Raw genomic sequence first — 16210 nt, forward strand, 5'->3', positions numbered from 1 at the left:
CAATAAAATTCAAATTATGTAACCTTGTCCACAACTTTTCAAATTATGTACAACATTAATGCTTCATAAGTTGGTTTGTGAGAAGCAAATGACTAAGAGAATGTTGTGATTCTACAGAGTTAAAGAGGTAAGGTTTGTTCTAATTTGTCCATAACTTTGGAATGATATGCGAAAACGTGTCAAATTTCTCCAATGCTGCATTTTTTTCAGTACTTTCGGATATTTTTTCTGACCTAACGTTCGTTTAAAAGTGCTGTAGCGACTTAGCTTTTCGTCTGAATGTGGTACAAGTTGTGAATTTCAATTCATTAAACAATATTTAACTAAGCAATTTTGAGTGTACGTTTGAATTTTATATATAAAGAATAGTGTGCGTTTTGCTAATTCATTATTCGCATAGTGGACAAATTGTTTTCAATATGGCATATTTCTGTTCAATGCATTATATATGAATATAAAAAAGCACAGATTAAAAAATAAAAATTTGGAATAATTTCTTCCTCATTTGTTCTATATTTAAATGTGTAGTGGATTGGAATGCGTCTTTTTTTTTTTTTTTTTACAAAATGACGGAAAGTTGGTTCCTTATGAGTTTGAAAATCTGAAGCGAAGTTTCATTACAATGATACAGGAAAATGGGTAAAAGAGGTTTGAAGATCTTTATCAAGTAAATTTAGAAAGATTTACCATTTTCTGACAGATTTCGTCCTCATCTTACTTGTATGTAAAGGTATGGAACTTGTACTTTCAGTCTCTATGATAATAATATGATTTTTTTTAATTTGAAAATCACATTGGAGATAGAATTTAGAAAAGCTTAACGACGCTATCTGAAGGAAAAAATAGTCTTTTTGCTTTTTAATACTGGAATAAAACGTCATTATTGACATAACTTGATGAGATATGAATAAAGTGGACAGCATTTCTCCATATGGTGTAATGATTGAAGTTAAATCACAAATACTATCTATGCTGGTGAGGAAAAAAATAATGGAGCTATACCTGGAAGAGAGATTTTCTCAAATAGTGACTTGGATTTACAATATGCATCTTGTAAATGTGGAAAAGACTGACCTAGATTCTTAAGCCCATGTCAATAATTTATCATTGATAGTATAACGTCAAAGGGTATGGAAATCTACCCAATTCAGATATAGTACAGCAAAATACCGTTAAGTTGCAGATTTATGCACACCAAGTTTTGATTTACAACATATCAGATAAAGTGTTTCACAGATTTGGTTGGGATGTATGCTGTCAATAGTTCAACTAGGAATGCTATTTATTAAGTAACTGGGTTAAAATCCAAAAATTTAAGATGCATACAATAAAATAGGTTTTAATAATGCTATGAAAAATGTTAATAATTGTTTTCTTAATGTCTGGATTCAGTGAAGTTATTTTTTCCCTGTTTTTAAGAATTAATCAATTTAATGATTTTTAATAAAGAGCCTGAGGAATAAAACGTTACACCTAGGTATTTGCATTTATTCAGACACACTATATTGGTAACAGCTAGTTTATTTAAAAATTGACTTATTTGATCATGAAAAAATTAATTAAGCCTTATTGCCTGGCAGAATTCATTTTTAAATGTATCATTTCATATTTTTGGGACTGATTTTGCTAAAATCTAATTAAGATTGCAGCGAGATAAAATGTCATTCCAAGTATATTTAAACCACAAAGCAACATATTTGGTCTTTGTTCCCAAAATGTGTTACAGTACAAATTACACGCAAAAAATACTGAATGCGCCCCCAATTTGCAAAAATCTGGATCCACTCCGAATCCTACTCTTTCAACAGTCAACTAATTATCGAAACAATTACATGTACAACATTCCTAAAAGCAATAAGCAAGCTTCATAAATAACGCATCTAACTAGAAAATTCAATCCGGTGTATTAGTGTGTATACTATCATTAATTATCATATTCTGGGCAGAAAAGTAAAAGGCTGCTTAATCAGATGTTATGTTTGTCCATGCAGTAGGTCCTGCTTCGGTGGGGAGCTCTGATCTGCGGCTTTAGAACATTACACATTTTAGAGATAACGCCCACTGTGATATTCAGTCACGCGTATACATGTTCGTAAACATAACAGTTAGACGTTGCATTTACATCAATGTCTGCATCAATTTGGTACACTTCCCAAGTTTGTCGAACGAAAGTTTCCAGGGTTTATATGAATTAATCGTTAGCAGTTCTCTGTTCACTCTGTGGTCTGTTTTATTTTTAAAATATCCACGTCAGCGAGAGTTTTTATCAGCCAATCAGGGCAGCCAACAAAGGACTCTGATCACATGTCTTTATATCGCGCTTATCAGAGGCTGATCCAGATTATTGAAACCTGCCGCACTGTGGCCCAGTGTGGGAATAATTACAACTGCAAATACTATTACTGACTTAGCCGTACCGTCATTTAAAGTTCATATGTTATCAATGTATTGAAATTTAAAAAAAAAATTCTTGATAAGTAATATGTTCAGAATGTCCCTAACAAAAAAATAGTTTACTATAGTTAACTATAGTACCAAAGTAAAAACTTTGGAACTTTGATTTACTATAGTGAAAACTTTGGAACTTTGATTTACTATAGTAAAAACTTTGGAACTTTGATTTACTATGGTGAAAACTTTGGAACTTTGATTTACTATAGTTAAAACTTTGGAACTTTGATTTACTATAGTAAAAACTTTAAAACTTTGATTAAGTACGATAAATCCCGTGGAATTATGTTTTTGATTCCCATTCTTTACATTTTATGATATTTTAAATTTAAGATTCATAAAAGCTTTAGAGAACATTTTAAAAACCCGACCCCTCCACTAAAAGAATAATGTACAAGATATGAATTTTAATGTAAAGGTTGTCGCTTGCACCGATAAATAAGCAATATTTATTTCAATGTATCTAATTTTAATTTTATGCAGATGTAACGTTAGTCTTATTTATAAATAAAAAATAATATATTATAAAAAAAATTGTGTCATTTAGAATCAAAATATCTGCTTCATCAACTTCAGTCAATATGTATTTTTTTTTTTTTTTTTTTTTTTTTTTATATAAATTTATAAATTTAAATATTGTATTTGAATTAACTACTTTGTATATTTAAATAAAGATGTACAAAAAAACCCTGCCCCAACCAACCCCATATCCACCCCTCACCTAAAACGGCTATATAATAAAAAAAAAATAATAATAATACATAAGTTGTTAAACTAATGAAAAAACTTTGAAACTTTGATTAAGTATAGGGAAAACTTTGAAACTTTACTTAACTAGAGTAAAAACTTTGATTTGCTATAGTAAAAACTTTGGAACTTTGATTTGCTATAGTAAAAACTTTGGAACTTTGATTTACTATAGTGAAAACTATGGAACTTTGATTTACTATAGTGAAAACTTTGGAACTTTGATTTACTATAGTTAAAACTTTGGAACTTTGATTTACTATAGTTAACTATAGTAAACTATAGTTAACTATAGTTTACTATAGTATTTTTTTGTTAGGGGTATTTCATCAAATTTTTCAACCATTTTCAAGTACTATTTCTTGTCGGCGGCGATAATTTTCCATTGATGATTTTCTCTCAGAGAAATGATTAGGGCCAAATACTGTTTGGTCTGGGTAAGTGCATGGAGAGTTGATAAAATCAACTCCCAAAAAGCGAATGAAGTTATATTCCCTTTGAATTTCCCACTCATGAAGTCTACTCCTTCAATATTATATAAACTTTTCTGCATGCACCAGTAACCCCCACAAGACTTTATTCATACTTCACAAAAACCATGAAAATTTAATGCAAAAAAGAAATAATAGAAGAAATTAAGTACTTCTAAAATATTTCTGAAATATTTTTTCTTATGTTTAAATCTTTTTATCAAATTTTCTCAGTATTAGAGTGTTTATAAAAGAACGGAATCTGGATTAAAATAAAAAAAAAACAAACTATTTCTAAAATCTGAAAAACAAGAAATCTGACCATTAAAATATAAACTAAATGGAAACTTTAAAACTTTTTTAAAAAAAGTAATAAATCAAACCTTAGTTATATTTTTTAATTACTATTTTTCTTTTCTTTTTTACTAATAGATGTATTTTTAAAAAAAATCAGAATTTTTTCTATGAATAGAAAAAAAACATTAAAAATATAACTAACGCAGATTTGGGTGATTAATGTTTTAGTCTATATAAAAGTAATTTTTAATGGTTTTCTAAGAAGAATACTTCAGATAAACTTTAATTTCTCTCCATTTAAGTCCAAAACAGTTTAAAATCCCTATGAAGTAAAGTAACTTCTGTGCAATAATTCCCAGTTGTAAATTGTTCATTGTATTCTATATGCATATGTTGTGCCATCAAACAAGAATTTGAAATTTTCTTGGAATGTTCTAAATTGTATCATTTGAATGAAAAATCTGAATTGACCAAAAAAAAAAAAAATAGTTTGGAAGTAGGTTAATGGAAAAATATTTTGTGATGTCATAAACTATTTACAAACTGCACGGAATTTACTTTACTTTAGAGGGATATTGAAACTGTTCTGGACTTAAATGGAGAAATTAAAGTTTAACTGGAATATTTTTGTTAGAAATTCATTAAAAAATTTATGGGAATCCAAAAACAAATAATATATTCATTCAAAGTTTTCAGTGAAGTGATCAAAGTATCAGTTTTCAAAATGGTAGTGAACCAAGGTTTCAAACTTTTAACTAAAAAAAAGTTTGAGATTTAATATATATATATATATATATATATATATATTTTGGCTAGTTAACAAAACAAAAAAAAAAAAAAACAAGACCTTCAATTGAAGACGAAAGGGCTTAATACAATTTGAGATTGAAATATTAGACAGTTATTGCATGTCGTGAGGGAAATATGAAGATTTATTCAGCCAAGAAAAATCTGTCTGAAGGGAATATGATATTTCTTGGCTGAATAAATCTTCATGTTTCCCGAACATTCATGCAATAAATTGTTTAAAATACCGAAACATGCAAAAACTTAAAAAAAAAAAAAAAAAGAAAAGAAAAGAAAAGAAAAAAAAAACTTTCAAATTCGGCCCAGCTCTTAAATTCACTTTCAATTTTAACTTAAAATTACTGGACACATCACACTCCGATGAAACAATAAGCAATTTTGTAACGTGAACCAGGCTATTGTAACGTGGAGTTTTCGTTCAACGAACGATAATTATTGCGGGAAAATGCACTAGGTCTCCGAAGAGGTTGAATATGATGAAAAGCATGACAACGATAGGGAAATATGAAGATTTCTGGACCTGTCACGTGATAATCTAGAACCAAACAGATAACCTGTCGTATAGAATAGTTATAATGAGGTATAATAATATTTAATCAATCCTTAGATGCTGCTTTTTACCTCAACGATACCTTTTTTTTTCTAACATCTGCAGAGGACGTAATACAATAACAACTTATTTGCAATTATTGTTATAATATTACACGTACATGTGATACATTTCTGAAAACAAACATTGTCAAGAGTTCTATTTCTCTTTTAAATTTCTGTATTAACAGAAAGACTATTTCTTTAACTGGAAACCAGAGAAAGATGACCATGTGGGTCTTGCATATCCATCTTCATACGCTCTAATCCAGACCTTTTCATTCTTTTTCATTTCTATGTTAGCTGTTGTTGATCCAGTTTCGTAATTGTGATTACCATGTCTGCCGTTCACGTGGTTGTAACTGACAGGCTTATCGTTGTTTACTATTTCTGTGCTTAGAAGATGACCAGAATTTGTGGCAATGGTCCAAGTAAATGAGAATATTCCGTCAGCAGGAGCCGTAAATTTTCCCGTTGTTGCATCATAAGCGTTTCCAGAATTTAATGTTACCTTTTTAAAAATGATAACAGCTCTTTTTGCTGGTCGTTTCTGGTCAGCTGTCAGTAAGGCGTTGAATGCGATCACACCTTTGAAGACAATAATAAAAAATAATGATGAATGATTTTAATATTTTTTTTATATTTTAAATATGCTCCTAAGCAACCACGTGATTTTTAGGTCACAGAATGATTGAAATTAAAATCAGTTCTCAAATGCGGCTGTCCGTAAAATACCACAGTGCACCAGCAGTAGTAATTTTTCTGAACTACCAAGATAAGACGTCATAATAGCATATGACGTCACGCTACTGCAAACTTAAGCTGATATGACGGGGAGATTGTCATAAATAATAAGTTTTTTTTTTCTTATGAAATGTATGAAGCGTTTACATTGATGTTGATATCAGGTGTTTGGATTGTTTTTAATCTTCGGTTTGCTGGTATGATGGTGACTATTTGCACTGACATCGTGTTTTTTTCTCTTGTCTGAAATACAGCCTATTCAAACAATAAAAATAAAGTAGAAAGTGAAATGCTTCCTTTTACACGTCTTCAATCCAATTATTTAAATATTATTTATATTAATATTGTACTTCGAGGATGTTTCAATCATCGCATTGACTGAAAACAGCAATAATTGTTTTATCATATGTTTCAATAATTAAATGATACAAACTCGTTTAGCAGTTCATGTCATCTTACTTGTTTACATTTTCTGAAGTCCTGGCTAAATGCAATGTGAGAGACAGGGTTAAATAAACATTGCCAGTCGTATTGATTTTGGTTTTTTTTTTTTAAATTAAGTTGCTTTGAAATAAATTATGTCAGTCTCTTTTATAGAATAGATTTTGAAAGGGGGTGCATTATCAGGGGAAAAGGACAGCTGAAAGAAATCTTTGATTAGTCCCCCACGAAAAGAGAATTCTTTTAACTTCAAATTTTGTTGTAGGGTTTGGGTAGGGTTAGGGGCGGGGGATTAAGGTAAATTACTGGGAGACAAGTCTTTCAACGATTTTTTTAGTCTTTATTCATGAATATTTTAAGTCTAAATTAAAAGTAGAAATTTACGTTCCAAAAAAATTAAATAGGGGAGGGGGGGGGGGGGTCCCTGCACCCAAACCTCACCCCACCCCGAATTATATATTCCCGAAAGTTATGTTCACCAGAGTGGATGTTGGTAGCAAGTGAAATAGCTTTCCATAACTATTTGTACATGTATCAATTTAGAATTTCCCGGTCTATTTTTAGACCAATGTAGAAAAAATAAACCCTTATATTCACGTGCAGGTGAATATAACGTAGTATTTGTGCACATTGTTGGATCATAGCAATCAGAGAGGTAGGATTTATTCAATCATATAATAATCATGAATATTATTATAAGTGGCCGTCATGTGACAAAACAAAAATGAGAAAATAAAACTGTAAAAAAAAAAAAAAAAAAAAAAAAAAAAAAAACAAGAATGATGCAAAATTCCTTGCTTAATATATAGTACATGAAACATTTTCTGCACTTTCTATGACATATGAAACATGCACTTTTCGTATCAGTGTTTAATCAATTGACCTTTACTTGCGGAGATTGTTCTACCTTCTATTATGTTCTGGAATGCACTCTTATGTTTACATAATGAAGAAGAGTTAATGGATCCTTTTGTGTTTGAAAATCTGAAGCAAAGCTTCATTACTTTGATATAAATTTTGTTTGTTTGTTGTTGAACGTCCCTCTCGAGAATTTTTCACTCATATGGAGACGCCACCAATTGCTAATGGAGGGCTGCAAAGAATGAGTCTTCATACATGTAACACTGCTTTCTCGCCCCTTTTTAAATGCAGAATTTAACCTTTTCAAATCAGAACATTGTCATATTATAGCTAAATTCTTCAAGCATAGTCTGTATAGGTACTCATAAAAGAGTTTTTTGGAAAGAAGACTTTCAAAATATACATGATATTGATTAAAATAAAATCGTATACTTCACCGTAAAATCCCGGCTAAGCCATTACAGCCTTGCAGGTCATTGTATTATTTGAATGAGAAGGCGGGGCGTCTATCAAGCGTGCGATTAGTGTGAGTACATTAGTGTGTGTTCGAGGTGTACTAAGTTTTATGAATAACTGCCACTGAAAACCCCTCTTATTACGTGCTAGAGAAAAATATAAGCATTTAAGCATTTGCAGGGTCGCTAGAAGAAACCTGAAGGTTCCCATTATTCAAATTAGAGGTGCATTTTGTGCAAATGTATTCATCCAGTGACTTTTTATCTGATATGTATACAGGTCTTTTTAGCGCTCCGTATTTCAATTTCTTCCCTAAGATTTCTCAATTGGAAGTATGCATTAGTGCACTTATAACAAACAGTTTATTTTTCTAAAGATATGATGAATTAGTGTTTTTCAAATAACGGTCTATAAAATTAATGATAGTGTTAATTGAAAAAAACTCTTTTTTTATCTTTCAACAGTCAATGAACGTAGCACTGATGTATATTTAGGAACACAGGCAAATATAATATATATTCCCACAGTAATTTAAATTTCAAAATTCTGTATTTATGAGACACAAGCAGTAAGTGCAAGATATATGCTACAGGCCTCCAATATAGATAAAAAAAATCAAACAAAATCGACCGAATTAGCGTTTAATAACAAGTAAATAAAAAAAGATCTTAGCACATCTTAATCATAAATAAGTTTTCTCCCAGAGTTTTAATTACCGATTTGAAAAATGATTTGACCATCGATAGCTCGCAGACACCTATACACGATGTCGCATTGGTGTGATCAAAGCGCGAAAGTGAATAAATTTGATTCACGTCTTCAGTGCTTTGTTATTCATGAGGTCAAAGGCGGGTTGACGTTTGTAAACAATGTGCCTTTACTATAGAGACAAGAACCCGTGATTTTGCACCTTTCTGGAAAATAACAAATGAGCGCAAGACTGTTTCAATATCTTTCATGAATATAAATGACTAGTATAACTATTTACATTGACCGTATTTACGACAACCTGAAACATCCATGCGCTCATATAAAAAATTGGCTTGCAAAATAGGGTTGTGGCCTAAAGTCTATGAGAAATGGATGTAAACAACGTACCGTGCTATATTAATCAGATAAATACCTAATTACAGTGCATGGAAGTAAAAATTGAAATTGAAATTAATAAACTACAATTTTTGATGGAAAGATTGAGGCAAAAACATGTAGTAAAATCATTGATTTATTTTTTTGTAAATTATCGGGGGGCCAGATTTGGACGTTTAAACGATTCATTCTTTTTATCTATATTCTGCACTTTGTGCCATTGAGCAGTGAGGGATTTTTTTCGTGCCAACAACTACTGCGACACGGGACCTCGCTTCATACGGTGTCATCCGAAGGACCGGTCTCCACGTCCCGCAGTGGATTCGAACCCTCGACGTAATGATCAGTCTTCTAACCACTGCGCCATGATGGTGTCTACTTTGATATAGAAAATTGTGATGAAAGAGCTTGGGATGCTTTTGTTTAGTAAAGAAGATGGGTGAACATGACAAGCGAAAAGCCTATAGTGTGACAAACATGAACCTGAAAAATTAAATTCAATTACATCAAAATTTTCCTTGATATTTCATCTAACATTAAGATATACTTTATGTAAAATCTCAACAATTTGAAAAAATCTCAAAAAGATTGAAATTATTTGCTTATGAAATATTGTACACACACTAAAGAGGACAAAAAGAGTCATTTTCTCATACTATCATATCACAAACATGATTTAAATGACCTTATTCATCAGGACTTATGTAGTCTAGTGGTTAGCGTGCTAATCTCGAAAGAAAATGATACTCAGGATTTTTATTGCTAGGGTTCGAACCCCACGAATACCACGTTATTTTTTAAATAAAGGAATCAATTTTGCCGAGAAAATTTTCCTCAGAAAAGTTTTGTTTATCATAATTTCACAAATTTCGATAATGAGAACTTTACTCTAAATACTGAATTCACAAATTGAGCATGATTTTTATATATCTGAAGCTATAGGCTTTCTGCACGTTATGTTCGCCCATCTCCTTTGGAGGTATTGCCATTTTCTAACATAGTTGTTCATCATATGACGTTAAAGTGTGTAAGCTGTACTTTAAGTTTCAAAAAAGAAATCATTTGTTTAAAAATGATAAGGTGGTTCCGTTTGAACTTGAAAATCTCCCAGATAGCTCGCAGACTAGAATTTATACAAAGTTAAGGAGAATCCGATATGGGAAAGTACAATGTTGTTTTTGGTCTGGGGAAATATTACACTTCATGGTTGACATCACATGATGAAAATATGATAAAATTGATTTCTTAAAAAAAAAAAGAAAATCGACTATTATGAGGATTTTTAGAAATGTCAAAATTATTATGAATATCGATTAGAGACAGTCACTTGATAATTAAATCACGAATAAAATGTGTAGCATTTCTTTATATGAATTGTCTGAAGAAGCATTAACTACTGACTTGGAAGTTATTATTATTTATTATATATTTCCTGCTCTTCAATATATTTCATTGTATAAAGACTTAATTGAGCGAGTGTTTGCTGGCTCAACAGAGTAATAAAAAAAAATTTTTTTTAAAAATTAATTTAAAAAAAAATCCAATGGCAATAAGGTCTTCCGTCCCACTAGTAAAAATTGCTTTTTGTATTTTAAGATACAAATGTATACTAGTGAAAAAAGCCCTCAACAGAAAACTTTGATTTTAAAATATTTTCTAAAAAGCTGAAAATGGAACGAAAGGAAACAATCGGTTGTTTTAGTAATTGAAGCTGTGTTGCCCGTAAACAAGGCACTTTCACACTAGTGGTATCAGGTATATGTGCTAAAAGTCTAGGAAATGTATTAGTTAAATATGAGACAAGCTTTTTGGTTATTTAGCTGAAAAAATATACGCCAAAAAAAATTCTTCAAAGAATTTTTTAAATTGACATTTTTCTGTCGATATTTTCAGATACATGTATTCATAACATGTATTGTTCAAGATAATTTTAATTTCCCTTACTCCTTTTAGGTCACCCGCATGGTGCAGAAATTTGAGCTGTGTAAGGGGTGGAATCTTACATCGCGGGTTCGAATCCCGCTACGGGACGTGGAGACCGGTCCTTCGAATGAGACCGTATAAACCGAGGTTCCGTTTCGGAGTAGGTGCTGGCACGATGAAGATCCCTCACTGCTTAAAGGCCCTGAGTGCCGAGTATGGGCGAAATTTGTAGCCCTCCACCGGCAAATGGTGGCATCTCTATTTGAGTAAACAATTCTCGAGAGGGACGTTAAACAATGGATAAACAAACAAATACTCGTTATAGAAACATAAATAATTGATTATCCTTCAATCAAGAAACCTAGACTACGAAATAAATGGTCAAAATGTAATTAATCATGATTGCACATTGTGCAATTGTTGAAAAAAAATCGCTTCTGTGAACAATGAAACGTTGATCCTTACAGAACTGTTGATAGGAAAGACTGATTTCCTGGCCGTTATTTAAAGGTCAGTCCAAATTCAAAAGAAAGGTCTCATGATTTTGAACATTTTCTTTTCAATAGATTCCTTTGGGATTACCGTATAATGAAAAGAAATGTCTTGAATGCGACTGTTAACAAAAAATTAAAGGTTTCATATTGTTATGAACATTCTTCAGAAATTCATTACCGTCACTATATAGATCAGTCGCTAAAGCGCTCGCTGGGTGATCGCAAGGTCGTGGTTCAAATTCCGACTGCGATTGACCGAAGTCGGTAGCAACGGTTCCTTGTCCAAGCGCTCAGCAATTTGAAGTGAAAGTTGCGGGTCTTTCGGATGAGACCTTAAAAAGGAGGACCCTTGTCACGGCTGGCGTTTACACGATAAAGATCCCTCACTGCCTAATGGTCCTGATTGCCGAGTGAAGGTTTAAAGAATGAGTGCACTTTAGAGCGTCATTTGGAACCTTTTCAGCCACCCATTTTAAGCCTTGAATTAGACTATATCGCTAAGTTAATCTATGATTATTGTGCATACATATGCTTTTGATATTTTTACTTCGAATTTTTTGTTTAGCATATTTCTATAATTTCACACGACGTCATTGAAAAGAACATGTATAAGCCTTAAATTCCGGAAATTTGAACGGACCACTTTCGAGTTTAAGGTACCCGCAAATGGGCGGAGATATTTAAATCGCATGGAAGTGGACACATAATGTAAACATTTGCACTTTATTTCAAGATTGATTCCACAGTATGAATTTAAATGGAGGAGAGAGAGATTGTGTAGTTGTATGATCCGTAGTAGTTGTATTGATAATTTTTATGATCCGTATCCATATGTTTGCTGCCTAGCACCGAATCAGCTCAATATCTTAAGTTTTCGTATATATCTGTATAAAAAATGCCCCCCCCCCCCTTAATGTATTTTTTAGGAAAGATTCACATTTACATGACTTCGATGTCACACTACATTTAATCGTAATTCACTGTACATGTTGTATGTAGTAATACAAACATGTGTAGTGAAACAATTAAAGTATTACATGTATGTAGTACTCACGGTGATACCGGTACATATTTTATTATATGCATTTATAGATAAATAACACTTGGAAATGAAATATAAAGTTTTAAGTTTTAACTGAAAATTTGAGTTGCTAGGTTAACATGAAAATTCCAAGAAATACAAACTATCTGTGAAGATTATGCACTTCATGTTATGCTATTGATGATGAATTTCATTTCTTTTTACAATGTCATTGTAATATACAAGCAAGGAATATACTTATAAAAGCCATGCTAGATAATTATTGTTCCTCATTCTATCTCGAATCACCCATACAGAAACTTGAATATATATACTTAGTCCAACTCGTGAAGTTATACTGACTGTTTGCACTTTTATAAAACAATCATTAGAATTAAGAAATAAAAGGTCCACATCGGTATAACATATATTGAGTAAATTACTTAAATTGTGCCTATTGTTATTATATATTATTCATTATTCTTTGTTATTATATATTATTCATTGTTCTCTGGGTTTTTTTTTTTAATTTTGCAATAAAGAAATTATAAATGTAATTTAAATTAACATTTTTTGACGGAACAAGTGTATTTGATATTAAAAAACATGGTCAAAGAAAATTCTACAACGTTACTATGTCGATAATCACTCGCAAATGTCTTCAATATCTGTTTCATTTCGGCAATCAAAATATTGTCACGTATGATACTAGTGTTTAGGGATGTGTCTGTAGATGCTTGCAGACCATAATACAGAGGCGACATGAACTAGCACAGCTACATGAACCTACTAATTGTGCACCTGATTTGCACTGGCAATACCAGAATTTCTTTCAAAATTCCAAATGAAAAACACAATTTAGTGAAAAAAGATGAGGTAAACTTTAAGGCCTTAATAAAATTTTCGCAAAATTCTTCAATATTTTGAAGTTGCTCAGGCCGGTACACACGGCGAGATTTGTAATATAGTACAAGTAGTATATTCATATTATTATACTCCCCCTGTACACACGCTTATACATGTCTTATTAGATTGTTAATAGACTTTAGGTATTTCTACGTGTTTCCCTCGCATTCTCTCTCTCTCTCTCTCTCTCTCTCTCTCTGCACTGCATTAAAACTGAAAAGACCACCATTATGGAAACAGCGGCGGAACACTCGTACGTGTACTTGGTGCACATAATGTATCGCTAGATGAGGTGCAAAGAGAACCCCAGAAGTTATAAAAACTTCTTTAGAATAGATAATGCAGCATTTGAGCAACTTTTACAATCACATGTAGTTACTCCTTTTGATCTCCTTCCCATAAAACATATGTTTACTGCTAAAGTCGACCATTATTTACCATGTCCTTTTTTTTGTTATGATAAAAATAGGATGACCCCAATGTGAGTACTTTTGATTGTATTAAAAATGAAAGGTAAGTTAAGACTTGTATAAGAAATAGAGCTTTGTATAAGAAATAGAGCTTTGCCCTTTTCTTAATAGTTTTATGATTCGAAAAATCTTATGATTAACTGTATTAAAAGTCTATCCATAGTAAGATTTTGTACTTAAATACATATTCGTGTGTACAGCCATGAAGTCGATTGACAGACACAATGAAAGCAAATCGAACAGTGGAATGTCACGTGAGTAAAGTGATTATAATATGAAACGGGTCAAAATAGGTTGACACTCGGTGACCTGTTAATTTAGTAGCTAATTCGACTGACGTTTGGAGAATTTTTCAAAAAATTACATATGAGCCGCAAATTGTCCAACATTGCCCTTTGGATATGTATAAGTTTAGATCATAATACACATTCTGTGCAAATGAGACGAATGGACAAGTTGCGGCTCGATGTAAACAATGTCGTTGAAAACTGGTATGCATATGAATAACAATAGAAATGTGACAAAACTGCTATACCCCGTCGCAAAAACCAGTGTCGCTCGGCATTATTTAATATTTCCATTTGATATAATATATCAAATCCTGCTCTTAAGATATTGTTTAATAATACTGATTCAAAAAGTTTATAAATTTCGGAAATTTATTTTTGGCAAAGCATCGGGACCCAACTCTCATAGCTTAAGTGCACTGATCCTTTGAAACTCTTCGCCGTTACTACGGTGACTTCTCTATATGAGTTAAAGACTCTCGAAGGGGACGTACAAGATGCAATCAATCAGAAATCTTTCGTTCAGTAAAGATATTTCTTTTTCAAAATCATTGTATAAAGGTTCCTAGATTTCGCATTCTGACCCTAAAAGATTCCTATTGATATAAACTATGCCTTAAATTGTCCACCTTTAGTCAGAAAGTAAAGGTAAACATACTTTTATTTTAATACGAAAAAAAATAAAACCAGTATAAGGTAATCCGTAGGTAATATGAATACCATAATTATAACAAAGGGTGAAATGAAACAATAGACTAACAAGAATGTTGTCCGTTGAGAAGGAAGACCTTAATCATAACATTAAACATAGTTAAAAAATGTTCAGAAATTTCTTGCTTGAAGAACACGTTCAGAATAATAATAAAATTTGAAGACGTTTGTGGATATTTACCTTGATTGTCACGGTGAATTATCTCGAGGTTGGAAACGTTTTCTGAAAGTTGTTTGTGTCTGGAAGTCAGTTCGTTGTTCAATATTTCCAGTGAACGATTCATGCTCTCATACATTTGTTCACACTTTTCTGTAAGTAGTTCAGGATATTCAATCCGAGTAAGATTTTCTTTCAACTGGATTAAACTGTTTCTTTCTAGTCTTAGATTTTCAATTTGAATTTCTTTCATATCAGCAACTTCTTTCATGAGGTCACGTACACTTTTCTCTAAAGACATTCGGATGATAGTTTCCTGGTTTAAAAGTTGCTGAAGAATATCCACGCGTTTTGTTGGGACTGCATTTTTGTCCGTTTGACCCCCTTGGTCATTGTTTTCGCCTGTCAAAAGCGAAATCCCATTTATTTGGATCAAAATGAGAGAAAACAATAAGCATAACATGTTCCTTTTCATGCTGAATTATCTAGGTTTCTGAGAGTGGAGAAGAATACATTCTGGTATTCTACCGACCACTGTCTTCTATTTATAATACTACTGTGGGAAGGTACAATGCGTAAAACACGTCTAGTGTAGCAAAAAATTACGAAAATCAAATATTCAGCCGTTAATTTCTATGCACTATACACTGTACATAAAATTTTAATGTTATTCTAACAAATCATTGAAGTTAAATTCTGTCATTCCTTATCTGCATTGCATCAATCTAGTATCCATTTATCTAATTTCCGCCTATGTGATTTCATATATAATATTCTTTTTGGGAAACAACGACCTCTTAATTATAATTTAAGTACGGATGGAATCGCCAAAAGGATAGCATTAGTAAACTTAGCATAAATATTTATTGTTCATGACATTTTGAGCTAATATCATATAGTTAGGGTAAGTGTATAAAATTAGACTATTTGAACACAACTTAAGTTTTCTTGACAAGAGAACAAAGAGAATGAAGATTTTAGAAAGATGTTGTATCTCAATTATTGCTGTCACTGGGATATCATTATGTGAAGATAGTGAATGTTGGATCAACCATTGTACATAACTTGTATATGTATTCACAGATCACTAAAGGTCATAGCAAAATGACTGAAACTTTATCCGGGCGGGGATTCATAAACCATCTTAGTATATTCCCTAAGTATTGCTTAAATTTGGTAGAAATACTTAAGTGTAATTCATAAACATACTTAGTGCTTAAGTATTGACCTAAAGTTAAGTGTCCTCAGGAGGTGTCTTAAGTAGATATGAAATACCTAAGTTTTCTTTATTAA

The 16210-nt window shown here is 31.7% G+C and overlaps 1 protein-coding gene across 1 annotated transcript; it reads right to left on the reverse strand.

Moving 5' to 3' along the window:
* Window positions 1–5533: 5533 nt before the first annotated feature.
* On the reverse strand, window positions 5534–15447 carry LOC133203842 (heavy metal-binding protein HIP-like). Its single transcript, XM_061339635.1, has 2 exons — window positions 14942–15447; window positions 5534–5948 (listed from the first exon to the last, which is right to left on the reverse strand). Exons 1-2 carry the CDS (start codon window positions 15390–15392, stop codon window positions 5557–5559), a joined length of 843 nt encoding a protein of 280 aa, XP_061195619.1. The 5' UTR covers window positions 15393–15447; the 3' UTR covers window positions 5534–5556.
* Window positions 15448–16210: the final 763 nt, after the last annotated feature.

Source organism: Saccostrea echinata, unplaced genomic scaffold (genome assembly GCF_033153115.1).
Source record: "Saccostrea echinata isolate AGI-Se365-2 ecotype Australia unplaced genomic scaffold, CSIRO_AGI_Sech_v1 ptg000052l, whole genome shotgun sequence".
Lineage (NCBI taxonomy): Eukaryota > Metazoa > Mollusca > Bivalvia > Ostreida > Ostreidae > Saccostrea > Saccostrea echinata.

Bases quoted from the DNA above. Each gene is read 5' to 3' on its own strand.
- LOC133203842 (XM_061339635.1), bottom strand. From the start codon at position 15,392: ATGAAAAGGAACATGTTATGCTTATTGTTTTCTCTCATTTTGATCCAA. The intron at 5,949-14,941 runs GTAAATATCCAC...TTGTCTTCAAAG, and splicing joins AATTCACCGTGACAATCAAG to GTGTGATCGCATTCAACGCC.